The sequence below is a fragment of the Rhineura floridana genome, chromosome 3 (genome assembly GCF_030035675.1).
Source record: "Rhineura floridana isolate rRhiFlo1 chromosome 3, rRhiFlo1.hap2, whole genome shotgun sequence".
NCBI lineage: Eukaryota > Metazoa > Chordata > Lepidosauria > Squamata > Rhineuridae > Rhineura > Rhineura floridana.
In genome coordinates, this window is record NC_084482.1 from 2,039,715 (window position 1) to 2,066,596 (window position 26,882).

Below are 26,882 nucleotides of genomic sequence, written 5' to 3' on the forward strand. Positions count from 1 at the left end.
TACAGCAATGCTCTTAACATATGTCAGGATACTGTGATGGGGGACAGCGCATAGATGGACTTTGTAAACACACACACACACACACACACATTTTATTACATTCTTTTATGATGTCTTTCTCCTCAGACACATTAGCCCTTCAAATTCACTTATCCCATTTCTCTTCATTTCCCTTTTTATGCTATGACCCATAACATAATAACAGGTTTGTCTATGGTGAGAGAGAGAAGCCAGAGAGAAAGAGAAGCCAGGAATTTGGAGATCTAGATGTGAAAGGGCTAATTATTAATCTTGTCCTTAATCCCAAGGCCATCAGTGCCTCAGGAGAAACTCTGCTTCACAAAAGCCTTTAATGGAGGTGGTAAATGTGTTTGAGCTGCACCACTTCAGAGTGTAGGGGCTTGCATAAAGGAATGCTCCTCCATGCTTTCCATTGCCTGCATGTCTATAAAACTAGCATGTTGGAGAAAGGCTGGACTTGTCTCATTGATGTGCTAGTTTGCTGTGGTGGGGGGTTGTATTCCAGCGTGAATCCCGTCCCCATCTGTAGTCTGAAGTGGTGCAGCCTTGACACAGGTTCACCACCTCAGTGAAAACGCAGCCTAAGGCTACAGTCTTATCAGGGCCGGCACCTAAGGGCAGCCAGGTCAGGCCCTGGCTGAGGGCCCCGCGGCCCACAGGGGCCCTTGAATGGCCCCTCATTAGGATGGGGGAGTAGCGCTCCCCTTCTGCGGTCCATGGCAGGATCACAGAGAGGGAGCTTCCAGGCCGGCTGGCCGTTCACTCGCTCCGCCTGCCTCTTTCTCCTGTCTGCTGAGGCTGTGTGCACAGGGCTGCCATCAACCAAGATGGTGGCAGAGGCTTTTGTAAAGGGCTGATGCTCCTACCGCCTTCTTGGTTGATGACACATATGTGCGCATGAGTGTGTAGCATACTGCGCATGCATGCCATCAACCAAGATGGCGGTGGGGACATCAGCCCCTTAGAGAAGCCTCCGCTGCCACCTTGGTTGATGGCAGCCCTGTGTGTGCAGCACGCACAGCGCACACAGCAACAGGAAACAAGGGAGAGGTACATGGAACAGGCAGGAGTCGTGTGCCTGGGGCAAGCTGGTGCCCAAGGGCCCAGTCATGCCTGGCACCAGCCCTGAGTCTTATACTTACTTAACTGGGAAGCAAGTGCCCCTGAATTGAGTGGGATTACTTCTGAGTAGACATGTATAGGATTGCACGACCTCTAGGATTGGGAGACTGCCGCTGCTAATAGTGACTGTACTGGCTCAATTGCATATGCATGAGCTTTGAGAAGTGTTGTCTGGGGTCACTTGCAATGTTGCAGGGGCTCGCGTTTTTCAGTGCAGTCACTGCAACATTTGGGGGATGTTGGGGCACATCCACACACAACCATGTAACACAGCTTTTTGGGATGGCAAAATGTCTTGGTCCTGAGCAGAGGAAAAGGTCAAGGGAAGGAGCATTTGGGGTGGGTTCCAAAAGTATGTACTTGTAGAAACGGGCAACCAAGGGGCTTTACAGTGGAAGGCCATTAATAGCAAAATTACTGCACCATCTAGAGTACTTGTCCTGTTTCTGGCTTCAACATTTTGACACTGAACACAGTGGTATGCTTGATTCTCATGCTAAATGACAGAGGGATGTGTTATATTGCAGTGAGTAAAGTGAAATGAGTCAGCTACTTCCATAGAGTCTCATGGCATACATGCTGAAGTATTTAAAAAAACAAAAAACCCACCACACTTGAAAATAGACATTTTCCTACAATCTAGAATCAATAATTTTCATCTTTAAAGGTCATAAAATGTTGACAATTCTGTTATCTTCCTCCTCAGTTATGAACATTTTCAGCATTTCAATCCCATCTCCCACTCAATGCTAACAAAGTTGCAAGATTTGACCTTCAGGATAGCTCAAGCTTGACCAGCTTGGTGGATACACAATTGGTGGAAAAGCTTCAATATCATGTAATTTTCAGTACACACCACCAACTAGTATACATATTTTGAGGAGTAAATATACAGTGAATTGAAATATTCACAGTCATTGTGTACAGGTCATCTCAACATATGCCAGCCAGGCCCCTCTCGGAATTAATTTCCTATTGGGAATTAAGCTGGCACAAGACATTTTGCAGTGTGAAATGATAAATCCAAAAGGAATCCCCCTTTCACTAATTTACAGAACACAATCCACCAGGAATATCTCCTGCGCACTTTCTTGAAATAAACAGTTGTGCTCTCATGTAGCTCCTATTTCTCGCAAAAAGCTTGTACAAGAGAATTTCCAGTTAAAGTCAGATCTACCTGTTGCCCATTCTTCTGCCTAGAACTGTACCTAAACCCCACTGTTGGAGATCCAAACTACACATTACAAGTAGACAAGTGCACTATGACAACCATAACCTATGTCATGTGTCCCCTGGTAATATATATAAATACAGTTGCGGAAAATATGTATAATGGGAAGTAATCACATTAACATTTTCTTACCTTTGCATTGAAGCATGACCACATTAGTGGAAGAAGCCATAATTCAATGCTATAACATGTCTTTCAGCCCAGCGTCTCCAGTTAAAGGACTGGAGAACTGCTGCAAGTCAGTGTAAACAAAACTGTACCAGATGCATAAATAGTCTGATTCAGTATAAAGCAGCTTCAAGCAAATCTGGAGGAAAAGGGAATGATGATGTTGTACAATACATTTTTCCCCAAGTATGCATTAGCAAGGGAAACACGGACTCACAGTTCCCACGTCTCTCCCTGTACAGTGTAGCTTGGCCTCACTTTGCCTTAAAGCAGGGTTGCTTCTGATTGCAGGACCAATGCAGGTTGTACAGCCTTTGGAGGCTTCCAGCTTTTGAAGTGAGTGCCCTGGAAGGAAAAGAGACCTGCCTTTTCTAAGGAGTTTCCACCCTTCTACTTTGTATGATACTATTGCTATTGGGGGGGGTAGACAAGCCTATCTTGAGAAAATAGGCACTGTGCCAACTGAATAAATAGGACCAGTACAGACACAAGTGTACACATTTTATTTATTTATTTAGAATATATATAAACTGCTTGCTCAAAAGACAAATAAATCTCCAAGTTATGAACAAATCCTATTATATATACAGCATGACTAAAATCCACAATCAGTTAAAAACAGATACACATAAAACCGTCACTGAAAACAAATATAAAACCAGTAACAGATTTAAAACAAATAACTAAATAATATCTGGACAGGCTTGCTGAAACGGGGTTTTCAGAAGGGGTCTAATAAAATTTAGTGAAGGTGACAGCCTAATGTCAATAGGCACGGAGTTCCAGAGCACGGACGCTGGCACACTATGGGAATGACTTCACAAATGTGGAATGGACATTATATGGCACTTGTAAAATTGCAAATTCCACAGACTGAGGTGGTCGAATAGGCACATATAGGTTAAGGTCCCAGCTGTTAACAGGTTTATATACCAATAGTGACACCCTGAACTTGGCCAGGTAACATTTCAGCAGCCAGTGCAGATTCTGCTGCAGCATTTTGCACTAACTGCAGTTTCCAGGGAAGCCCCACATAGAGTGCATTACAATAATCCAGTCTTGAAGTTACCAGTGTCTGAATGACTGTGGTCAAGCTATCTTGGTCCAGGAATGGTTGCAGCTATTGTATCAGCCAAAGGTGATGAAAGATACTCCAATCCACTGAGGCCACTTGTGCCTCCAGTGAGCTGGATTCAGGAGCACTCCTAGGCCGGTGCCTGCTCCTTCAGAGGGAGTGCAACCTCATTCAGAGCAGGGAATCAACCAGTTTCTCAGACACAAGAAACACTGATATACGGACCCTCTGTCTTGCCAGAATTCAAGCTCAGTTTATTTTTCCTTCATCCAACCCACCACTGCATCCAGGCACCAGTCCAATGCCTGCACAGCCTCTCCTGATTCAGATGTTATGATGTAGAGCTGAGTGTTATCAACATACTGATGACACTGTGCCCCAAATCCCCTAACGACCACTTCCAATGGCTTCATGTAGATGTTAAACAGCATCAACCCCCACCTGCCTGACTTTCTCTATCACCTTTCCAAAGAGGGGGTATTTGTGACTAGAGATGTGAAGGCCCAGGAAAAAAATGGAAAAAATAAGAAAAGCAGAGTCATCCCCCCACCCCTTTTTCCATTCTTGCCCCTGGCCCTCACATCTCTATTTGTGACTAATCAGATAGTTAATCCAAAACAGTTTACACGACTTGGGATGCAATCCAATACATGTCTACTCAGAAGTAAGCACCATTAGGAACTTACTTCCAGGTAAGTGTGTATTGGACTGCAGCCTTTATTTCTTATCGCTCGATAACACAGCTGAATGTGTGACAAGCATTATGTTTCAGGTTAAATGAAACATCTGTGTGGTATTTGATGCCTAATGACTGTTTCATTGTTTGATGCAGTCTTCATCAAGGGTCAGCTCACATGGTAAACTGCTTTATGCAAAGGAACCAGGGCAACTTTAGGGATGCATTCCAAGGAATGGAACATCTCTGCAGGCACCTGCATCCACAGCTACAGTCTCCGCTTTGTGGCATGGATCTGCAGAAAGCTCACTAGGAAGAAACATCTACCTATTTCTGTGGTTGTGCAGGCCAGACAGTGCTTCCATCTGGGTTGGCTCAGACTGCTCCACGCATGGATCGATTTTTCTGATGACAGAACTGGCCTCCAGAAGTGGAGACGGCCTTACAGCTCATGCACCAGATGAAAGGAGGCTGTTGCTTACAAAAGCCCTCCCTTATAAAAAGGCTGCAGCCCTCCTATGCCCGTCTCTTTGGGAGTGAGGCCCACTGAACTTTGTGGGGTTTACTTCCGAGTACACATTGCTTGGGATGGGGTTTCGGGGGGGGGGGCAGACCAGACCAATGTACCTACTAGTTCTGGAATTTGTGTAGCATATGCGGTGGCTCCCTCTTAATGGCTGCTGCTTCTCTTCCCGCGCTAAAAAAAAGAAAGGGGACGGAAAGATGCTAATTTTAGAGAGGGTCTTTTGAGTGAGTCCTCAGTGAGGGCAGACAAATTCCGGCAGCCCCATAGCTGCCCATCCACTGAAGGACTAAAGGCACCCGCTGCCTCCAGAAAGGCTGTTTGCACGGGGGCAAGTAGGCCGAGGGGAAAGGGTTAAAGAGGCAGGACTTGGCCGGCGGATGGGGCGCCGCATCCTTCCTCGCTGGTCCCCCAAGGTCGGCTTGGCGGCAGCCGAAGAGCATGCCTGCCCCGCCCGCGGCGCAGAGAGCTAGGAGCCGGGGAGGCGCGGCCCCGCCGCCGCCCTCTCCTCCTCCTCCTCCTCCTCGTGGGCTGCTTTCCAGTCTGCAGCCTCGGCCGCGCATGTTGTCGGCGAGCCAGAGGGCGCCGCGTGGCCCCGACGCGGGTAGAGCGTCCGCGGGAGGCGCCTAGGGAGAATCGGCCGGGGCGAGGCGCTAGGGAGGCTGGCCAACTGGCCAGGGCTCTGCTGCAGACAGGAGGCGAGGCGACGCATCCGCGCAGCCCACCTGGGCAACCCCACCCTGCGCTCCAGGCTCTGCGGCCGGCCCAGCCCAGCCCAGCCGGGGCCTTGAAGGCGGCGCGCGAGCCACGCTTGGCTTGGGCTCGGCTTGCAGCAGGCGCAGGGAGTCGATGGGGTGAGATTTCCGTGCCGGCCAGCGATGGACGACTCCGGGATCATACGCCGGAGGCGGCTCCAGGTAAAGGGCGCTGAGCAGATCCCTCCCCCCGCTTCTTCTGGCCCTCCGCTGTCTGGGCACCCAAAGATATCCCCACCCCTCATCGGCCAAGCCTAAAGCTGTGCGGGGAACGCCGGGCTGCAGCCCCGAGAGCTCTGTGTCCTGAGCAGGCTAGGCAGGTGGGGTGTTATGTCGGTGGAGACAGAGGCAATTGCTCTCCTGTTTAAGCCCTAGGGGAACCTCTCTATCGCTAGCGGAGAGCCAACCACGACTTAATTTTTCTGCAGCGCACAGGTGTGCAGGGTGCCAACTGAGCGACGCTTTGCTGCTAGGTTGATGGGAAAAGCGGCCGCAACCCCTACACGCCAGACCCAAACAAATCTTCTGGTATCACGGGGAGTACAGTGCGCAAGAGGAGGCCGGGAGAGAGAAAGAATAGGAGGACAAGGGGGAAGGGGCGGGCTGTCTGCAGCAGTCTGGTTACGGCTCCAAATGCGATCACTTCAATGCCAATGCATATGCCTCGAGGCTGATCCTTTTGCATCAGGATGTTGAGAATTATGTCCGTCGCCAGGTCTGGGAGAAGGTTCGATATCCTCTTTCCCCATTCCTACTGTCTGGACAGTGTCAGATTGGAAAAATTGGCTTCCCCAGCTTGGCTGTTGGCTTTCTAAAGGACCTCGGTTATAGGAATATAAGAATTTCCCAAGAAGGCTAGAGTCCATTATGTTGTGTTTGACAGCATAGAAAAAAAAGTCGGCAGTCCCTGCCCCAAGGAACTTGCATTCTAAATACAGAACAGCTGGAAGGAGAAAGGCAAGGGTAACAAGAGATGGAGGTATTACATTTATTTACTTATATAACTTTTTATTTAGATTTTTGCCACGCCATTCAAAAACATTGTCAGGGCAGCTTACAATAAATAGTAAAAAAAACCTAATATGTAGAATAAGGTACAATTTGATAATGGCAGAATCCAAATAGATCAACAAAAGCTAAAAAGTCTGGGGGGAAAGAAAATGGTCTTTGGTATCAGGTGAGCCTTTATTGTGAAAACATTTGAAAGAACAGGGTGCCACCACAGAGAAAGCCCTTTCCCTAGGAAGCCGCTTGTTGCACCTCAGATGTCAGGGAAAGATGGAGAAGGGCCTGTGATGAGGATCTCGGTGTTCAGGCCTGCACATGTGGAGACGGGCAATCCTTCAGACACCCTGGCCCCAAGCTGTGAAGGATTTCTGTCCCACTTTTCTTCCCTGGAATCCAAAGCAGTGTATGTGGGCTTCCCAGGTGGCTTCTCATGGAGGCACTGACCAGGCTTCCTTAGCTGCAGTAAGATTTCACTGTTGTTGACCTTCAGGCTTTTTGAGCAAATGCAGTTACATGTCATTGGACTTAATTTTTTTCAGTTGTAGATGAGAATGGAAGAATTAAATCATAGGCTTTGCAGAAGTGGTGGGTGTTTAGAAGGGATGTCAAGGAAGATAGGCACCATCTGGATGTTCTGGGAGGGGGTTCAAGGCATGGGCAGCCCATCAGAGGTGAGGAATCATGTTGATACTCAGTTCTTGTTGTTAAGCACTTGTATCCGGTGCTGAGAAGCTTTGAACATAGTGGACGAGCTTCTGACTACTGTAAGATAGACATGTCCTGACTATATTCATCCATTTCTAAAAAGCCATTTATACTAATCGCCAAAAGAGCATCCTGTGACAGAGGTTAATTCTGTAATGTGTGAAGAATTGCTTCCTCAACCCATTTCCTGTCTATTTCAGAAGGAGATGCCAAGGGTGGGGTGGGTTTTTTTTGCATTTTAAAAGGACGTACCCCCCCGAATTCCACACATATTTCGCATATCATATTCCTTTTCATCACTGTCTCTTTTCTGAGCTAGATAAAAGCGTCTTTCTCTGTGTCTGCTGCAGAGAAGAGTATTCATAAATGGAGTAGACTAGGTGGTCTTTAGGGCCAGGTGTTGTGGTTGTGTTTCCGCTTGCACACCCTTGTGGTCCTTGTTTTGTTTTGTATTACTACACTTCATGCCTACTCTCCCACTTTTCACTGTTAGGAAATGTTGAACAGAAAAATCCTGCAATGGAAACCTCTGTTGCTGAAGCTTTTAGGGAAATCCCCTGGAGGCCAACCCATTAGCAGCTCTGACATAACTGTAAGCATGTTTTGCCTCTTCCCATATACTGCAGTTTCAAAGTCCAGCTTGGTTTTTAATTACCTTGAAAATGATGTTGCCTTGTGGTTCTAGTCCAGGAATGCAGAACTAGTAGCCCTTCAGAAATAGTTGATGGACTCCACCACCCATCGGTCCAGCCGGCATGGTCAGAGGTCCAGGATTATGGGTGTTAGAGTCCTGCACCATTTGAGGGCCCACCGGTTTCTCATCCCTGCTCTAGCCAAATTCTAACTTCTATTTGGACTTTATCCTCCTTGAACCATAACTTGTTTCATTTGAATTCAGGGGTTTTCTTGCTACCTGTCCTATGCTAGGTATTAAACAGCTGCATCCCTGAACTAGATGAGGAACACAGATGATGTGATCATTATGTATTTCTGGCTTGTTTGGATGAGGGTGGCTGGCCAAAGTGAGGTTTTTGGCTGATTGATGATTTGAACCCTGGCCCAAGTCCAACACTGCAACCACTGCGCCATGCTTGGCTGTTCCCCCTGCAGCAGCTGCCTGCATTCGTGCAGTGACCTGAACGGAGTCTTAAGGAAGAACTTGCATTGAAGCAAAAAATTAATCTTAACTTTTTGATTGTCATGGAGGACCATTGCTAGCACATTTGCCCAAGGCTGGCCCAATTGCACTAGCAGCAACATGTTTAAGGGCCCCAGTGAAGTACCTTGGAGCCTGACTGTTATGCCCCAGAATCTTTTGCACAGTCTTGGATTACATTGGGATGCAGCTTTCAAAACCTTTGTTGCAGTGATGGGGAACCTGTGGCACTCCAGATATTCCAGCATGACCTGTGGTTAAGGATGATGGGAGTTGATCAGCAACATCTGGGGAGCCACAAGTTTCCTACCCTGGTTTTGTGACATTGCATGAGATCCTGGAGTGCTCATGTTGGATTACATGGTGCAACATAAGTAATCACATTTGTGTCCCACCCTTTCTCCAAGGAGCAGGGCTGATATACAGGGAATGTATCTAATTTTTTTCCTCTGCCTTGTATAGAATCGGACCACTGGCCCATGTATTGCCTCCTATCCTGCCCAGCAGAGGTTCTCCAGGATCTGTGGCAGAGAAGGTCTTTCCCATTACCCGATACTTTTAATTGGAGATGTCAAAGACTGGACATGAGACCTTCTGCATGCAAACCAGACACTCTTGGATGAGACCAATTATCTGGATCCATTTCAGTCGGGTTTCAGGCCTGGTTTTGGCACAGAAACAGCCTTGGTCGCCCTCTGTCAGGATAGAGACGGGGAGTGTGACTCTGCTGATTCTCCTTGATCTCTCAGGGGCTTTCGATACCATCAACCATGGTATCCTTCTGGGGAGACTAGCTGAGTTGGGAGTGGAAGGTACTGCATTGCGGTCGTTCTGCTCCTACTTGGCAGGTCAGCTCCAGAAGGTGGTGCTTGGGGAACATTGCTCGGCACCGTGGACTCTCCAGTATGGGGTTCTGCAGGGGTCAGTTCTGACCCCCATGCTGTTCAACATCTACTTGAAACCGTTGGGTGCGGTCATCCGGAGCTTAGGAGTGCGTTGCCATCAGTATGCTGATGACACGCAGCTCTATTTCTCCTTTTCATCCTCTTCAGGTGAGGCTGTCAATGTGCTGAGCCGGTGCCTGGCTGCAACAATGGACTGGATGAGGGCTAATAAACTGAGGCTCAATCCAGACAAGACTGAGATGCTGCTAGTGGGTGGTTCTTCTGACCGGATGGTGGATGTCCAACCTGTCCTGGATGGGGTTGCACTCCCCCTGAAGGAGCAGGTTCGTACCTTGGGGTTTCTCCTAGAATCATCTCTGTCACTTGAGGCTCAGGTAGCCTCGGTGGCACAGAGTGCCTTCTACCAACTTCGGTTGGTGGCCCAACTACGTCCCTATCTGGACAGGGATAACCTGGCTTCAGTTGTCCATGCTCTGGTAACCTCTAAATTAGATTACTGCAATGCACTCTATGTGGGGCTGCCTTTGAAGATGGTTCGGAAACTGCAGCTTGTGCAAAATGCAGTGGCCAGATTGGTAACAGGGACCAGACGGTCCGAACATATAAAACCGATTCTGGCCCACTTGCACTGGCTGCCTGTATGTTTCCGAGCTCGATTCAAGGTGCTGGTTTTGACCTATAAAGCCTTACACGGCTTGGGACCACAATACCTGATGGAACGCCTCTCCCGATACGAACCCATCCATACACTACATTCAAGATCAAAGGCCCTCCTCTGGGTGCCTACTCCGAGGGAAGCTGGGAGTCTGGCAACAAGGGAGAGAGCCTTCTCAGTGGTGGCCCCCAAATTATGGAATGATGTGTCTGACGAGGTGCGTCTGGCGCCAACAGTGTTATCTTTTTGGTGCCAGGTCAAGACTTTCGTCTTCTCCCAGACATTTTAGCATGTGTTTTATATTGTTTTAAATTTTTTAATTGTGTTTTAAATTGTTTTTAAAAGATGTATTTTTAAATTGTATATGTTTTTAGTTACTGTAAACCGCTCAGAGAGCTTTGGCTATGGGGCGGTATACAAATACAATAAATAAATAAATAAACCATGTGCCACTGCCTACTCCTCAAGGAAAGTTAGGCTTGGCAGTTGTGTCTGGTCCAAGCTGTCTTTGTCAGTGCCATGGTTGTGTGGAATTTGAACCCAGATTCCTCTGGTTTAAGTCCAACACTCTTATCCTCTATACCTGGGCTTCAGGGAATCGTGTGCGTGAAAAAAACCCCATGCAATAAAATCATTTATATTTGTTTATTTATGGGGTTCTAGAGCTTTTATCTGATTCTCAAAGGGGTCTGTAACCCAAACAAGGTTAAGAATCACTGCTGTTTCCTCTCTTTATTGTCAGAAGCACTGCGGCACTTGCAAGGATCAAACTACATGCCCCCCCCCCCGGTTATAATACAGTATACTAACCATTGAGACATGGAGCTGTTTCCCAGGTGTGCTGAGCTGGCTCTGCTTGGCTGCTCCAGAAGTTCCGTAAATGTCCTGTGAGACATTGTGTGTTGGCAACTATGAATGTTGCACAAAAGAATGAGGGCTGCAGCTAGAATGAGATTTGACAACTAATATGGGGCTGCCACGAAAACTGGCACCATATGTTGCCTTCTCCCTCCTTGTAACATGACGATTCTGAAACCTGTGATATATTATTGTATTACACACTTCCTTGCGTTATTGGTGGCCGTGTGGGGAGGAGAAATATATTACAATGATGACATCCCATCATGCATTTCTACAACAATGGGGAGTCGAAGGGAAAGTTGACACGGGCTGTCATTTTGTGGGGTAATTTCATATTTGACTTCATTCCACCCCATTTTTGTCCTCATATATTGAAAGCAGGAGTGGGGAACTGTGGTCCTCCAGGCACTGTTGAACTCCAATTCCCATCAGCCCCAGCCAGCATGGCCAATGGACAAGGATGATAGGAGTTGTAGTCTAACAACATCTAGTTCCCTACCCTTGGTCTAAGGAACAAAGTTTCTTCACATCACTGTTTCAAGTTTCTTCTGTGAAAGAGCATCCTCACTCCTTTCACAGATGAGGATTTGGGCCTTGCAGTGATGCACCTTAGCTACCTCACTTGTGCCTTCTTCTTATTTTTGATTTGAAATGTTGTGCTCTGCTGTCACTGGCTGATGTGATATACAGGTAAATGAAGATTGGGTATATAGCTTTTTGCCTGGCTTGTAAAAAGTGTTGCTGTGAAACTTCCCACAGTAGAAGATTATCAGGAACTCTAGTTTTTCATGAGGTTCATTGGAGTTGTGGTGTTTTGAAATAAGGGGAATGTACTATGTTCTTAAGGCCAAACATGCAAGCATGAGTGGCTGTAACCTGAGCCCCTCCTTTTCAAAGCTTTTGTTTGTAGTTCACAGGCTAATTCCAATTGAAACAGTAAACTGGTGTCTTGGCTCTACTGCTTCAGACTGCAGGTGGGGGCATGCATGACTGTAATACAACACAGTTCCCTCTGCATGTCTGGGAGAGTGTTCAGGAGAGAGATGAGACTAGAACCCATCTCCCTGACACGTTTTTCTATGTAGAGGGATTTCTTTCCTTCTCTTTTTGGTGTCGTCAATCATAGGATCCTGCACCTGCTGTAAGGAGTGATACAGACCAGCTGCAGGTTCACCACCACGACAATTGGGCCTTAGTTTATACCACGTGATTAGTACAGTGCTCAAGAGGATGTGAGAAACAACAGAGCGGGGCACACACCAAAAGCGTCATGGACTCTGATGTAGTTCCATTGCTGAGCCTGAGCAGGTATCTGCCTGGCTAAGTATCTGGATGGAAGCCCACCTGGGAATTGTCAGTACAGTTCTCTTGGCTCCTTGCAGGAAGTGTGAGCTTGAGAGGTAACAAACAACCTCTCAACATGTCCAGACAGCTCTAGGTACCATTTAAAAATATATCGCTTTCACAGTTATTTAGCTTTGCCACTCTTAATTCACAAATGTATTGACAAAAAATAGTCTGCACAATACTCTTCCATTCTTGCACACAGGCATGAACGTTGAGTGGACAAAAAAAGACGTCCTGAAGTTTGATTGTAGCTATCATCCTTGCTCCCCCTGCCCAGTGTGTGTTCACCCACACAGGATTCTGTAAGGCTCTTGAGGCTTTGCACCGAAGCCTAGCATAGACAACCCAGTGGCTGCATTGATGTTTGTACTATTGTGTTTGTACTATGGATACCTCACCCTCAAGAGATGAAATTCATGAGGATGCTGTGCATTCCCATTGCAGAGGAAAGCAGGGCCTGCGTTCTGTACGCACCCACCGATTTGAACTCACAGACTCTGGACTCCCAGCCAGGCTCTCCTCCCCACTGTCCTATGCCAGCTGTAAAAAAAAAAGTTTAAAATATATTAAAACAAAAAATCATTAAAAACATATTAAAACAAAACATCTTTAAAAACATGTTAAAAAAGCTTTAACAACATCTTTTTTTAAAAAAGGGTTTAAAACATATTAAAAAGCAATTCCAATACAGACACAGATTGGGATAAAGTCTCTGCTTAAAAGGCTTGTTGAAAGAGGAAGGTCTTCAGTAGGCACCGAAAAGATAATAGAGATGGTGCCTGCCTAATACTTAAGGGGAGGGAATTCCAAAGGGTAGGAGCCACTACACTAAAGGTCCGTTTCCTGTGTTGTGCAGAATGGACCTCCTGATAAGATGGTATTTGCAGGAGGCCCTCACCTGCAGAGCACAGTGATTGACTGGGTATATAAGGGATAAGACGGTCATTCAGGTATCCAAGCTGTATAGGGCTTTGTACACCAAAATCAGAAGCTTGAACTTAGCCCGGTAGCTAATAGGTAGCCAGTGCAGTTATTTCAGTAGTGGGGTGACATGTTGGCAATACCCTGCCCCAGTGAGTAGTCTCGCCGCCACATTTTGCACCAGCTGCAGCTTCTGGACCAACCTCAAGGGTAGCCCCACATAGAGTGCGTTACAGTAATCCAGCCTGGAGGTTACCAGTGTGTGGACAACAGTGGTCAGGCTATCCTGGTCCAGAAACTGCCGCAGCTGTCTTACCAGCTGAAGTAGGTAAAAGGCACTTCTAGCCACTGAGGTCACCTGGGCCTCTAGCAACAAAGATGGATCCAGGAGTGCCCCCAGACTACGGACCTGCTCTTTCAGAGGGAGTACAACCCCATCCAAAGCAGGCAACTGAGCAATTATCCGAACTTGGAAACCACCAACCCACAGCATCTCTGTCTTGCTAGGATGCAGACTCAGTTTATTGGCCCACATCCAGCCCACCACCAAACCTTGCATGACCTCTCCCGATTCAGATGTTACAGAAAAATAGAGCTGGGTATCATCAGCGTAGTGCTGACACCTCACCCCAAATCTTCTGATGACCGCTCCTAAGGGTTTCACATAGATCTTAAACAGCATGGGAGACAACATGGTACCCTGCGACACCCCACAGCACAACTGCCAGGGGCCGAAAGACGATCACCCAATGCTATTCTCTGAAAACAACAGTGCCTCCAATACCCATCCCACCAAGTCGGCCCAGAAGGATACCATGGTCAATGGTATCAAAAGCCGCTGAGAGATCAAGTAAGTGTAACAGGGTCTCACTCCCCCTTGTCCTTCTCCTGATAAAGGTCATCCATCAGGGCGACCAAGGCCGATTCAGTCCCATAACCAGGCCTGAACCCAGACTGGGATGGGTCAAGATAATCTGTTTCATCCAACAGTACTTGCAATTGCTGCGCTACAACACTCTCAATCACCTCCCCTAAGTAAGGGGATATTTGAGACTGGACAGTAGTTGTCGCAAACCAATGTGTCCAGGGTGGGCTTTTTCAGGAGCAGTCGGATCACTGCCTCTTTCAGGGCAGCTGGAACTCCCGCCCACAACGATGCATTGATCATACCCTGGAGCTACTTGGTCAAACCTCCTTGGCAAGCTTTAATAAGCCAAGAAGGGCAAGGGTCAAGAGGACATGTTACTAGCCTCATTGTTGCAAGCATCTTGTCCACGTCATCAGGCCGCATCAAATGAAACTGATTTCACAAAGTTGCAGCAGACGTTGCACTGGACACCTCACTGGGGACTACAGTAGATGTGGATGGGGCATCAAGATTGCTACAGAGGTGAGCAACTTTATCCCCAAGGTGCTTTGCAAACAATTAACAGTGGGCTTCCGAAGGGTCTAAGACTCCCATTTCCTGGAGTTGATGTCAACAGATTCCTGGCAATATGGAAAAGCTCCATTGGATGGCTACTTGAGGATGTGATGGTGACAGAGAAGTGGGCCTTCTTTGCTGCCCTCACCGCCACACAGTAGGCACAGTTTTTATGTTTTACTTGTGCTCAATCAGCCTCACAGCATGTCTTTCGCCACTTGCACTCTAGCCATCGTCCAGCCTGTTTCATTGCCCACAGCTCACTGGTGCACCAAGGTGCAAACTCGTCTCCACAGTGCTGGAGGGAGCACTCGGGGGCAACCCACAGCACCTTGCTGTTCCACAGCATGACTTCAACAGGGTCACTTGCTCTATTTACTGGGAACTCCCCCAGGGCATTCAGGAATCCTATGGGCAGACCATCTTAATCTGTCCACCACTCCTGCAGGGAAGATCAGAGCCATAAGTCTGGATCCATTTCAATCTGGTTTCAGGCCTGGCTATGGGACAGAGACGGCTTTGGTCGCCTTGGTGGATGACCTACGCAGAGAACTGGACAGGGGGAGTGTGTGTCTGCTGGTTCTACTGGACCTCTCAGCGGCTTTCGATACCATCGATCATGGTATCCTTCTGGGCCGCCTTGCCGAGATGGGACTTGGGGGCACTGTGTTACAGTGGCTCCAGTCCTTCCTGGAGGACCAAACCCAGAAGGTGGTACTGGGGGACTCCTGCTCGACCCCTTGGCCATTGACCTATGGGGTCCCTCAGGGTTCAGTTTTGTCCCCCATGTTATTCAACATCTACATGAAACCGCTGGGAGAGGTTGTCCAGGGTTTTGGGGTTCGGTGCCATCAGTATGCTGATGACACTCAACTCTATTTCTGTTTTCCACCTGAAGCCAAGGAAGCCGTACAGGTCCTAAACCAGTGTCTGGCATCAGTGATGGACTGGATGAGGGCAAACAAGTTGAGATTAAATCCTGACAAAACAGAGGTACTCCTGGTCAGTCGGAGGGCAGATCAGGGAATAGGGATTCAACCAGTGCTGGATGGGGTCGCACTCCCCCAGAAGTCTCAGGTTCGCAGTTTGGGTGTACTCCTGGACTCAGCTTTGAATTTGGAGGCCCAGATTGCTGCTGTATCCAGGAGCGCATTTGCCCAATTAAAACTGGTGCGCCAGCTGCGCCCGTTCCTGGAGCTACCTGATCTGACTAGGGTGATGCATGCCTTGGTTACATCCCGCTTAGACTACTGTAACGCGCTCTACGTGGGGCTGCCTTTGAAGACTGTTCGGAAACTTAAATTGGTACAAAGAGCTGCAGCCAGAGTACTAACTGGGGCTGGTTACAGGGACCATACAACTCCCCTGTTACAACAGCTCCACTGGCTGCCAATTTGTTTCCGGTCACAATTCAAAGTGCTGGTTTTGACCTACAAAGCCCTATACGGCTCAGGTCCAGACTGTTTGACAGATCGTATCTCCCTACATGAACCTGTCTGGGATTTGAGATCTTCAGGTGAGGCCCTTCTTGTGTTCCCACACCTTCGCAAGCACATATGACGCGGACACGAGATAGGGCCTTTTCGGTGGCCGCCCCTAGGCCTTTAGTCTAGTTTAGAGTGAGGTGCGATCAGCTCCCTCCTTGCCGTCTTTCCGGTGACAAGTAAAGACTGTTTTATTTCAGGGGCATTTGGGATAGAGAACGACCAGGATTAAGTGTCATAGGTTTGGTGATTACATTATATGATTTTATTATTTTAAATTGTCCGCTGTTTTTAACCTATATTTTATGGTTTTAATTTTTCTCATAGTTTAATTCTTTTTTAATAGTATACTTCTGTATGTTTTAATGGTGTTGTTTTTAGTTGTAAGCTGCTCTGAGTCCTATTGGAAAAAGGGCGGGGTCGAAATAAAGTTGTTTATTATTATTATTATTATTATTATTATTATTATTATTATTATTATTATTATAAGTCTAAACTTCACCAGGAAGTGGTCTGACCATGACAATGGGGTGACATCCACCCCCCTATCTCCAGACCACCCCTTTCTCCATCTAGAGCAAAAACCAAGTCGAGAGTGTGCCCTGCCCTGAGTGTTGGGCTGGTAACAACTTGAGGCACAGCCCTATGTTCATAGTGGAGGCCATGAAGTCCTGAGCTGGAGCACTAGAGGCTGCCTCAGCATGGACATTGAAATCACCCATGACTATTGTTCCAGGCTCCTCCAATACCACAGCTGAGACGGCCTCTGCCAGCTTGGTCAGAGAAGCTGCCAGGCAGCAGGGTGGACAGTACACCAGCAGCAACCCTAGTTTACTGTCTCCTTGACTCGACATCAGTTGCAGGCCCTCATAGCCAGCTCCAAGACAGAGTGGTTTCCTGGTGACAGAGATGGAAGTTCTGTAGATCACAGCTACTCCTCCCCCATCCCTACAGCCTGTGCTGGTGTTACACCAAGTATCCAGGTGGGCAAAGCTGGGTCAGAGCAACTCCTCCCAGCTCACCCACCCAGGTCTCGATAAAACACACCAAATTGGCACCTTCATCCATGATCACATCATGGACGAGCGTGGTCTTATTGTGTTAAACAACAGGACGCACAGGCCAGTAGGCGCAGCAGATGAGCAACGAGGAACTCATCCACTAGAGGAGATAGATAGCCTTGTCCTTGTCTTCTATGGTAGTTCACCATCTCCCCATGGCTATACTTCCCTCTACCCATGATCACTGAAATTGGGGTGGCAGCACCCATGTTCCTTCTTATTAAGACTCCTCCTAAACACCTGATATGGACCCAACAAGAGCCCACCAACAAAACCTACCAGAACCAGTTATCTCAGTACAACTCTGAAAGAAATCGGAACAGTCAGACCCACTCAATATGGGTTTCATATAGGACACATCTACTCCCCCCATCTCACACCCAGGGAGGGCCAGCCTTCTGCCAGGTGCAGACTCTCACTCTGAAGGCATCTGGTGACTTTCTCCTATCATTCAGGCTCTCACCCTGTGCAGGAACTACACGTGCAGCATATACCCTCCCCACTACCAATCTCATCTAGATTGTTTTTTTAAAAAAAAATAGAAGGGGGTAGTGCCCTCACCCTCAGGACTCCCTACGGGGCTCCCCAAGGGCATCCGAGCTTTTATGCCACCTGACCCAGCCAGGAGCTGATGCAAGAGGCTGCAAAATTGACTGCATCCTCTCTCTGGAGTCAGGGTCAGGGGGTCCCAGTCCTTGCAGCACTTACCAGGGACTTCAGCTATCTCAGGAGACAGCAACCCAGAGGAGCAAGCAAGCGTTAACGGATCAATTTACATTAACAGATCAACTTATATTTCCCTTAACATATACATACTGCCTTTCATATAGCTTCCCAGTGTGGTACCCAACAGAAAAGATACAACGATCTATTAAACAAATTAGTATAATATCACCTCTGGAACAAGACATCAGCAAAGGCCTGAGAGCACACAAGTGTCTTCAGAAGGTATCAAAACACCAGTAGTGCTGGTACCTACCTAAGTTCAGGGGAAAGTGATTTCTCAGAGAAAGAGCCACAACAGCCCCCTTCCTGATCACCCCCTAATGTACGTCTCCACAATGTGCTATAACCAAGAGGACCTGCTCACCTGATCATAGTGATGAAAGAAGGCAGTATGGGAGAAGGTAATCTGTCAACCTGGTCCCAAACTGTTTAGGGCTTTGTAGGTTAGAACCAAAACCTTAAACCTAGCCCAGTGGCTGATTGACAGCTAGTGCAGCTCCTTTAGGAGTGGTGAAAAATGTGTACTATAAGGTACTCCAGTGAGTAGCTGAGGTGCCATATTTGTCACTACTGCAGATTCCAGGGCAGCCCCACATAGATTGCAATAATCCAACGTCGCATGAGTCACAGTGGTGAGGCTATCCCTGTCCAGAAATGAGTGTAGCTGGCGTGCCATCTAAAGCTGGTAAAAGGCACTTCTGTACCATTTAATCAAATCTGGATATAGTGTACTGACTTAGGCGGTGTTTCTGCCTACTGTTTTTATGATGCTACTTAGAAAATATCACCCCTACGCCCTAATTATACAGTGGCTTCAATATTATCTATGGAGCTTCAGATATAGTATGCATGACATTCTTCTAAATGTAAATGTAACTTGAATTTAGCAACAGTCTTCATGACTTGCAACCATTTTCATACAGTAATGAAAAAAACTCTTAAGTCTTCATCATAATATTTTAATGCAGTATATAAATGCTAGAGCATTTTAAGCACTTTGCATACAGTAATGGTTACAACGATGCTGGTAAGGTTGGCTCATACTATTTGCCTTAACCCCCCGCCCTGAAGATGGGTATTAGTGTTACTTACATAAGGTCACCTAGTGAGTTCATGGCACAGGTGAGTTTAGAACAGAGGACTTCTTATTTACAGCTAAGTTTGCTTCACTTACTTTAATGGAGTGACAGGTCAGTACCCACAATCCAAATACTCAAGTTGCAGTGGAAAGGAACTGACATATGCAAAAATTAATACACTTTTATCTTGCCCTTCTTCCCACTCAGGTGGTAGTCATGGCTTTTCCTATTTTCCCCTCATAACAGCCTTGCGAGGTACGTTAGGGTAAGAGAGTGTGACTTTCCCAAGGTCTTTCCCAGTAAGTGGCTGAGTGGGGATGTGAACCTAGTTCTCACAGGTTCTAGTTTGAGAGTAACAGCTACAGCACACTTGCATTGGACTGACTGACCCACCTTCAAGGATTGCTATGGGACACAGGCAGGCATAGGCTGGGTTCTGGATGCCAGGAGGCATGAGTGTAACATGAATGCAAGTGTGTTCCTTGTCCTCTCTGCTCTAATAACTATTGCCTTGCTTTCAGGTAAGTACCATCTGAAGCAGGAAGTCCCCAATAGGTGTGGGTGTGAGTGACATGGAGGGAGGAGGAGGCATGAGCGCATGGGTAGCTGGGAATTGCAGCAGAGGGGGAGAACTCTTCCCCGACTGACTCTTCTGGGACTATTGCCAGCCAGATGCCACTCTTCCAGGATGAGCCAGAGAAGGCAATAGTGGAAACTGACTGGCAGGAGTTTCAGGACAGACAAAAGGCGGTCTGGTTGGCCACTGTGGGAAACATGATGCTGGACTAGAGAGGCCAGTGGTGGTGGGGATTCTTCCTTGTTTAATCATTGCTTTATACAACAAGGGTGTCAGTGGAAGATACAGCTATCAGCGGCTACTAGCCATGATGGCTGTGCTCTGAGGCAGTGTGCTTCTGAAAGCCAGTTGCTGGAAGCTGCAGGAGGGGTGTGTGGTCTTGCACTCGGGTCCTGCTTGCGGGCTTCCCTTGTGCATCTGGCTGGCCACTGTGAGAACAGGATGCTGGGCCAGATGGGCCACTGGCCTGATCCAGCAGGACTCTTTGTATGTTCAGTGCAAACATTTACAGAATACATACAATAACATTCAAAGAGACTAAAGGCAGTCATGCTAAATATCCAGCAGTTAAAACATTCACGCAGCGCAACAGTATGATCCAGCAGTAAAACAGTGTCGCAAAGAAAGCACACAACAGCCGACAAGAAAATCTCAACCACCAAATGCCTCGGAGTAAAGAAAAGTCTTGGCCCAGCACTGAAAATATGACAATGTGGCAGGCCTCCCTGCAGGGAACATTCCATAATCAGGCCTCCATTGAAAAAGGCCCTTTTTCCTGGAGTCACCCTCTTGTGGGTTTACTTTAGCTGAGCTCTTCTAGATTACGAGGAGGTGGGGAGGAGGTACAGTGAACTCCTCAAACCCCACTCCTGACTCTCTCCAGTTTTAAACATATGGTGCCCCCCATTGTAGTTATGAAGGACAGCCCCTTCTGTAATCTGAGCTCCATTGAGGAGTATCCATAATGGTTCAGACCTGGCATTTGCCATTCTGCCATTATTCCATGTGCATTTTGAATTCTGTTTTACTGATCTTGGTGGTAACCCCCTGTACCTGCACATGTCTGTGGGTATTATGGAGGAGTGCTGGAATAGAGTGGTATGATTCCCTGTGCTCAGACAGTGTCCCTTGTGGACTGTGGGTGGGGTGAGATTAGGGTGCCTGCAGAGAGATGCTTCTGACACTCATGTGTAATTGGGTTCCAGAGAGCATCACCATGTGAAAGCAGCAAGAGGTGCAGCTATTACTGCAACAGTGGTTGCCCTTCTCTGATGTCCCTCGGCATGACTCGGGCAGTGAACATGTCTTCTCTCGAAGATCATTTGGTACATGAAGGCCCCTCTCTCTGCCCAGCAGGGGAGACTTTATCCATATTTGAGGCATTGCTGACTTTCTCTCCTAGTTCTTTGTCGTCAGTGTTCCCTGCCCTTCTTCGTGATGCTCTCTTGTTTGGATAATTTTCCGATCCTCTGAGTACAGAGGGGTCTCTGTGTGTGTCTGTTTTTTCTTTCATTTCTTCTTTGCAGGCAGTTAATCCAGCAGCTGCTATAGCTCAAACCACTGGTCATGTTCTTGCTGTGTGCATCTGGGGTCCTTCTGTGCTTTGTTTAAGGGCCCTCCTGCTCGCTCAGCTGAGCTGGAGGGAAGCACCTCTGCCCCGAAGTCTGAGGGAGCATGGGTAGGAAAATGTTTGGCACAGGAGAGAGACCAAATGGAATCATGCAAAGGGGGTTGGAATTTGTGGGTGCTGTGCCAGGAGGAAAGGTGCTGATTAGGTGAGAAAGGTCCATGGGGTTGCTTCATGCATGCATAATTCCCCAGAAGCATGGCATCACATTACAAGGTAGGGAAATAAACAGCTCTCATGGCACTGTATGTATACAGTATATTAAGGGGATCTTACTTGCAGAGATTTGCTGGAAGATAAAGGGATTGCCCACCTGCCACTTGATGGGGGACCCCAATCTAATGGTACATTTTTTGGGTGTGTGTGTAGGTGTTTTGGACTCTTCGTTTTCATTTCTCCCACAAAGCAAGAGTGGGCACAGATGGAGAGCAGCCTGATATATTGCACTCGCCATGCCCCGGCCAGTACCACTTTGGGGGGTCATTGTGGATCCTTCATTAAAATAGCAGAGTAATCTTTAAAACACCAGCAGACACCCTGCCATTTGGCCTTGATCCATGGCTGCTTTTTTTGTTGGGTCTCCTCCTAATTTGGAAGATGGGAGTCCACTAGAGGTAGATCTGCGCTGTGCTGCCAATGGTATGTGCTTTGTATCTATGTATCTCTTCAAACATGCTCCTTTCCCCCCCCCCCAGCAAGTCAACTGAGTCTAGGGAACCATCTCCCCTGCATAGTGTGGACAATGTTTTCTAAAGATCTTTGTTTCTGAAGGAAGATTAGTGTCCCTCCAGACTGGTGTTTTTTTGCAGGTGTATTTGCAATATATTCTTGACACCATAATAGTGCATTATTATTATTATTATTATTATTATTATTATTAACTTTATTTATACCCCGCCGTTTTTCCAAATTGGAACTCACGGCGGCTTCCAGATAAAAGACACATACAATTAAAAACCTATCAAAAATAAAAGCATATAATACATAAATGAATAAGTATAAACAGATATAATTAAAAAATGAACTCTAGTTTAAAATAGCATTAAACTGTTTCTAATAATTAAAGGCCATAATCATAAAATCAGAATAATTAAAAAATAAACTGGCAAGAACAACATAACATCCTTTTGGGCCTATCCTTGGCCACCTTCGGAATCAAAGGCTTGCTGAAATAAGAAAGTTTTAAACTGTCGGCGAAAGGACTGCAGGGAAGGGGTCATTCTTATCTCCCTAGGGAGGGAATTCCAAAGCCTAGGGGCCACCACCGAGAAGGCCCTATCTCGTATTCCCACTAGTTGTACTTGTGTGGATGCAGGTATTGAAAGAAGGGCCTGTCCTGAAGATCTCAGGGACCGGGCAGGCACATAGAGGGCGATGCGATCTGACAAATAGCCTGGACCCAAGCCGTGTAGGGCTTTATAGCTCAGCACCAGCACTATGAATTATGTCCGGAAACAAACTGGCAGCCAGTGGAGCTTTTTTAACAGGGGAGTTGTATGGTCCCTGTAATCAGCCCCAGTTAACATTCTGGCTGCAGCACGTTGTACCAGCTGAAGTTTCCGAGCAGTCTTCAGAGGCAGCCCCACATAGAGCGCATTACAGTAATCTAAACGGGATGTGACTAAGGCATGTGTCACCGTGGCCAGGTTGGACAGGTCAAGGAACGGGCGCAGTTGGCGCACTAATCTCAAATGTGCAAAAGCACTCCTGGCCACTGCAGAAACCTGGGAATCCAAATTTAAAGCTGAGTCCAGGAGGACACCCGAACTGCGAACCTGTGTCTTCAGGGGGAGTATAACCCCATCCAGCACAGGCTGTATCCCTATTCCCTGATCTGCCTTACGACTGACCAGGAGCACCTCTGTCTTGTCTGGATTAAGCTTCAATTTGTTCACCCTCATCCAATCCACCACTGACGTCAGACACCGGTTTAAAACCAAGACAGCTTCCTTGGAAGAAGATGGAAAGGAGACATAGAGTTGGGTGTCATCAGCGTACTGGTGGTACCGAACTCCAAACGCCTGAACAACCTCTCCCAGCGGTTTCATGTAGATGTTAAATAACATAGGGGACAAAGCTGAGCCCTGAGGGACTCCACAGGGCAGCGGCCAAGGAGTCGAACAGGAGTCCTCCAATACCACCTTCTGGGTTCGCCCCTCCAGGAAGGATCGGAGCCACTGCAAAACAGTGCCCCCAAGTCCCATCCCAGCTAGGCGGTCCAGGAGGATACCATGGTCGATGGTATCGAAAGCCGCTGAGAGGTCCAGTAGAACCAACAGGGACACACTCTCCCTGTCCAGTTCTCTGCATAGGTCGTCCTCCAAGGCAACCAAAGCCGTCTCTGTCCCGTAGCCAGGCCTGAAACCAGATTGAAATGGATCTAGATAATCTGTTTCATCCAAGAATCCCTGGAGCTGGGAGGCCACCACACGCTCTATTACCTTACCCAAAAATGGAATATTGGACATTGGCCGGTAGTTATCCATGTTTAAGGAGTCCAGGGAGGGCTTTTTCAACAAAGGTCTCACAACTGCCTCCTTTAGGCGCATTGGAATGCTGCCTTGTTGTAAGGAGGCGTTGACCACTCCTTTCACCTACTCAGCCAGTCCCTCTCTGGCCTTTTTTATAAGCCAGGAAGGGCAAGGGTCCAGCAGACACGTGGTGGCTCTCACCTCTCCAAGGATCCTGTCCACATCCTCAGGCTGTACAAATTGAAAGGAATCCATCAATATTGGACAGACAGGAGCCAAAGTTACATCCCCTGAGACTGTATCAATCCTAGTATTTTATATTGTACGTCGCCCAGAGTGTCCGTTCAGTCGGACAGATGGGCGTCTGATAAATAATATTTTATTATTATTATTATTATAGCGTCTAAGTCGGAGCGAATCTGAGCGACTTTACCCGCAAAATGTTGTGCAATCTCTTGACAGCGGGCTGTTGAATGGTGTATATAGTGGATTTATTCTGCTTTGCTAGTTGTTCTGCGATGCTTCCCCAGGGCTACCACATCATTGCTGTCTGGAGGGGCTATAGCATCCCCCCCCCCATGAACATTGTAGTAGGAAAAGTTACGGGATTTCAGCAGGAAGTTGCAGGATATGCTCTGAGTTGAAATGAAGCAGTATGATCACCCCAAAATCTTTGCAGGGACAGTCAGTGTTGAAAGTGGGATCATGTATGACTGCCCCATAGCATCATGAGCACAATCATCATGAGTGAGCAATAACGAGGATGCTGGAGGGGCCCTTACAGGCACATTTTAAACTTGAATGGGTAAGAGTAAGAATTACTTGCCTTCAGAGGAGCCCTTTCCCTACATTTCTGAATTGAGTCACTTCTCTGAACATACCTTGTGACTGGAATGAGGCTAGCCCGCCATAGTGACTCATACAGAAGTAGAGTGGGCAGCCTCAGTGGGCCACTTCTGCAACATCCAATGGGGAAGGCAAGAAGCTTAAGGGCAGAGCATATACCTTTCATGCAGAAAGTCGCAGGTTCAATCCCTGGTATCTCCGGTTAAAAGGATTAGGTAGGGCCAGTGTGGTGTAGTGGTGACAGTGTTGGACTACGACCTGGGAGACCAGGGTTCGAATCCCCACGCAGCCATGAAGCTCACTGGGTGACCTTGGGCCAGTCACTGCCTCTCAGCCTCATGAAATCCCCATTCATAGGGTCACCATAAGGCAGAATCGACTTGAGGGCAGTACATTTACATTTCATGGGAAAGACCTTTGCCTGAGACCGGGGAGGGTCACTGGCAGAGATGAAGCAGTACAGTACCCGGCTAGATGGACCAATAGTCTGACCTGATATAAGGGAGCTTCCTACGCGATAAGTCCAGCCTTTCCCAACTTGGTGCTTTCCAGCAGCTCTTTTGAACTATAATTTCCATCAGCATAACAGCTGGAGGTCACCAGGTAGGGTTGGATCATTCAGATGCACCTGATGCAACAGGATTGCAACTGTAGCTGATTGGAAAGAAGTGAGCCTGGAGTAGTTTGTTTATTCATTACCATTATGTCCCTAAATTGTGGAGAGACACAGCAGACAGCCTCTATTTGGGCTTACCAGAGCCGCCTTATTATTTAATGTTGCTTCTCGCAGCACTCTCGCAGTTCCCCTAATGGCAATTGGTGTGCAGTGGCACATGGTTTGGGAACTATTGTTTAGATATCTGAGACTTCTTTCATCAGTATGTATTTAGAGATTACTGTGTTTAAAAGAAAATGAAAGGCAGGTGAAATGAGGCTGAATATGTAGGAGGAGGTCCCTAAAATAAATATTGGAAAGACGGAGTGTTGTGTTAACTTGCTGAAGGGTTCTTGTGGTTATATATCTTTGTAAGAAATGCTAATGTTACTATGTTAACTCAATTTTTAAAAATCAGACGAAAATTGGGGATCTAAGCTCTGTGTTCTTTTGCATTTGGCCACCCCACTCAGTGACACAGGACCTTTTCAGTTGGTCATTAATTAGGATCACCATGCTATAGATGTGTCATATTTGATCTATGCATGGGTATATATTTAGCCACTTCTCTTTCTTAAAAATATACACAAGCAGCAATTAGGAAATGATCATCAGCCACCCACTCATGCGTTTTGAAGATTAGAAGGAAATGAGTTGCTCACACTACATTTGTATACCATTCAGATATGATAATTTTATTGACTGGGTGTGCTGCTGTACCCAAAAATTGTTCAGAAAGGTGAAGACTCATTAATGAAGATATTTTAAAAACATCATGAGATATAAGATAGAACACCTGTGGAAATCTACTTCACACCTCCTCCCCAGCTTGACAGTGATTCATCAGTTACCAGATTTTGGAGCAGATTTCCAGTGCGTTGTGTAGCCACATAGTGAAAATGCCTCCTCGTCTGTTTTTTAAAAACTTTTTGAGAATGCTAAGGGGTATTTTTGAATCAAGAATTATTTTGTATAGAAATGTTAGTGACGTGTTACTGTTACTTTACATTCATGGCCTTTTGGACCCACAGTTTCCACAAAGAGCGAGTGAGGATGACATATCATGATGTAGTGAGTCCACAAAAACTAATGCCACAGTGATCAGTTAATTTTTCGGGGATTGCAAGACTTGTCCTGTTTGCCACAAGAGACTTGCTTAGCTCCCTACTCAAAGATTGCTTTGTTTGCTGCCCCACCCTGGCTTACCAGACCAGTTTACCTGTCAAAGGAAAATATTTTGTTGATTTGGCATGACTTTTTGCTTTACAAAGCCTGGTTTGTTATTTTTGTCTTAGTTCATTCATGTATCCTGATCAGGTTTTATTTATGTACTTGCCTTGTGTGTTTTAGATTGGTAATATTAATAAATTATGATAACTATAGAGCATTGAAGGTTTTTTGCTTGTTATCTTGTAATTACCCAATTTTATTCAGTATGGTCCCACTTTGGTTTGTATTTTGGTTTGTATTTGTATTTTGTTAGGCAAATCTCAGTTTGAGTTAAATTTTTAACAAATACCAACATTCCAATACCCAGCAAGCAGTGTAGATCTAGTGTACCCTCCTTAGCGGAATGGTGAAACTGGTGCTGGCAGATTGTCTAAATAGCAAAACCTCAAGAACGTAAGAATAAGGCAACATGAACAAAGTACAGAGTATTTTGAGAGGGCACGGTCCCTTCATATTAATTATTGGCACCCTAACCAATATTGTTGTCTAAAATCTTTCCCTAGTGGTATATATAGCGGGCAGCACAGTACATTATACCGCTCCAGGGGATGGAGTTCAAGACCCTTCAGAAGCC

General features: G+C 46.8%; 1 protein-coding gene across 3 annotated transcripts in view; it reads left to right on the forward strand.

Moving 5' to 3' along the window:
- Window positions 1-4,688: 4,688 nt before the first annotated feature.
- Window positions 4,689-26,882, forward strand: part of MAST1 (microtubule associated serine/threonine kinase 1) — a 136,869-nt gene continuing 114,675 nt past the window's right edge. For all 3 annotated transcript variants that reach the window (XM_061613772.1, XM_061613773.1, XM_061613776.1), the window contains exon 1: window positions 4,689-5,733. In XM_061613772.1, coding sequence (XP_061469756.1) covers window positions 5,695-5,733 — 39 coding nt within the window. In that variant the 5' untranslated portion in view covers window positions 4,689-5,694. The remainder of the gene's footprint in view (window positions 5,734-26,882) is intronic.